The following is a 2,376-nucleotide window of genomic DNA, read 5'->3' on the forward strand; positions in this document are numbered from 1 at the left end:
CCTTGTTCTGCATCGCATCAAACTCCTGTCCTTGGAGACAATTTGCGTGTCAGCCTTTTATTATATAGAATAAATAAAAGAACTAATAAATGTACTCTGCCGTAGTCTTCAGCATACCAATTAAATGAGTCCTTATCTGAAATGCCCTAGTCACCAAAACGGCAGGTGTGTTCCAAAGGTAAGGTTCAAGAAGAAGAGATTTTGTCCAGGGAAAGTACTTGGCTACACTTTCCATGTGTCTGTTTTTATCTTTCTAGGCCAGCGGTTCTCAACCTGTGGGTCGCGACCCCTTTGGCGGTCGAACGACCCTTTCACAGGGGTCGCCTAAGACCATCCTGCATATCAGATATTTACATTACGATTCATAACAGTAGCAACATTACAGTTATGAAGTAGCAACGAAAATAATTTTATAGTTGGGTCACAACATGAGAAACTGTATTTAAAGGGCCAGAAGGTTGAGAACCACTGTTCTAGGCAGTCATTCTCTTTAGATATTAAAACAAGCAAGTCATTGAATTAAGTCTTTCACAAAATAATTGAGAATTACACTATGTCATTCAGTATGCTAGCTTTCCTCCCAATCTCTGGGGAAACCAGCAATATGATATTGCAATTTATTTAAAACAATAAAAAAGCAATACACAGAAGCTGAGTCTATGAAACTAACATGTAGGGTTTTGCACAGGCCTGGTCCATTGTCGGCATCTAATTCATGTCGTTCTTTTGCATGACACGGTGCTGCCTGAATGTTGCAATCTGGATTACAATCCAGACGCCCTTCGAGGTGATTCCAGATTAGGTCCACAGACAGTGCCTTCAGGATGGTTGAATGCCTGCACCAGGGGGCAACTCAAGGCTTTCCCCTGTAGCCCAGGGCTTTCTGGCCAGCTCCTCCTGCTGCCTGTTCCCTGTCCATTCTGGCCCCGCCCCTGGGGCCCAGCTTGCTGTGCAACCCTCTATGAGCTCAAGCCAGCAGAGAAAGTTGGGCCTAGTTGCAGAGCACTGGCTGGCTTGGCCATTACCAGTCCACACAACCAGGGCATCCTCTGCATCTTGCCATGGTTTATGGGAATAAATTAAATTTCTTATGGACTTTAGGTTTCTATCTGGTAGCCAGTCAAACTCCCACCGTACCTTCCATCGAAGACAAGAAGTTCATAGAGGACTGTGTCGCAGCTCACAATGAAATGCGTCGCACAGTCCAGCCCTCCGCGGCCAACATGAAATACATGGTGAGAAAAAAATGAGCTGGGATTATACTAAGGGATCTTGGGGATTCCTTACGGACTCATTTGTATAAATTCAGTTAGGACTTCCGAATGCAGTTTAAAATCATGCTTTGGCTGAGCTGTCTCCTGCAGGGTGGTTTGTGATAGAAGAGAAAGAGAAAGGAAATCCTGAAGCTGTTACTTGCTAGAGTTACATATGTGTGTTTATTAATATACAGTTTACAGCTATGAAGACATGAATCAGTCTATTCTTGTATTTTATTTTTTAATTATTGTATTGTTTATTGTAAACCTCCTTTTGCCCATCCCTGTATATTTGGACATTCTATATAAACACACACTTATGCTATATTTTCCAAATGAAAGGATAAATGTAGATTAAGTTAAATTTTCATAGCTACCTGCAGAAGAGGAGGAAGAGGCGGAAGGAATAAGGTAGAAGAAACATGAGCCTTCTTTGAATTTACTTTGTCTTATACACTGTTCAACTTTGTAAGCATGCGATCATTTTTGTTATTTTAACACTTTACATGAAAGATCTGGTGCTTTTTTTTCTTTCTTTTTCTTTTCTTTCTTTTTTCTTTTGCAGATCAATATCCACCTTGTATCATTTTCCTTTGGCTTACAGGATATTAATATTTGTCATACTGTGGGTCAGTTGGTAACAAATCCTCTCAAGTTAGTGTGTCTGTGAGTTTATTTCTCCTTAAGTTATGATACATATTATTACTAGTCACAGAATTCTAAGTTGCCCTGGTAACGTCTATCTTCCTGAACATTGTTTGTGACGAGAAATCTACTGGATCATTTTCTTTGTTCCCATGTATATCAGATGTATTTTTCCTCTGGCTGCTTTAAAGAAATCTCTTTATCCTTGGTTTTGAGCAATTTGGTTATAATACACCATGGTGTAGTATTGTTCTAATTTCCTGGGGTTCATTGAGCTTCTTGGACCTGCAGGTTTAAACAAATTAGAAAAATTTTAGCCACTGTATGGTCAAATACTAAAGACTCCAATTATAAGCATCCTATCTAATAAAAGAGAAACATGGTAATTAGCTGTACATCCGCTATCCTTCCCATTGGCTAATCAGGGCGATATGCAAATTAACTGCCAGCCAAGATGGCTGCTGGCAGCCATGCA

General features: G+C 40.2%; 1 protein-coding gene across 1 annotated transcript in view; it reads left to right on the plus strand.

Moving 5' to 3' along the window:
* Window positions 1-1,061: 1,061 nt before the first annotated feature.
* The window catches only part of LOC106724392 (GLIPR1-like protein 1), a 53,148-nt gene continuing 51,833 nt past the window's right edge, over window positions 1,062-2,376 (plus strand). Inside the window, exon 1 of the mRNA XM_014531629.1 lies at window positions 1,062-1,235. Within this exon, the coding sequence (XP_014387115.1) occupies window positions 1,062-1,235 (174 nt within the window). The remainder of the gene's footprint in view (window positions 1,236-2,376) is intronic.

Source organism: Myotis brandtii, unplaced genomic scaffold, assembly GCF_000412655.1.
Source record: "Myotis brandtii unplaced genomic scaffold, ASM41265v1 scaffold82, whole genome shotgun sequence".
Lineage (NCBI taxonomy): Eukaryota > Metazoa > Chordata > Mammalia > Chiroptera > Vespertilionidae > Myotis > Myotis brandtii.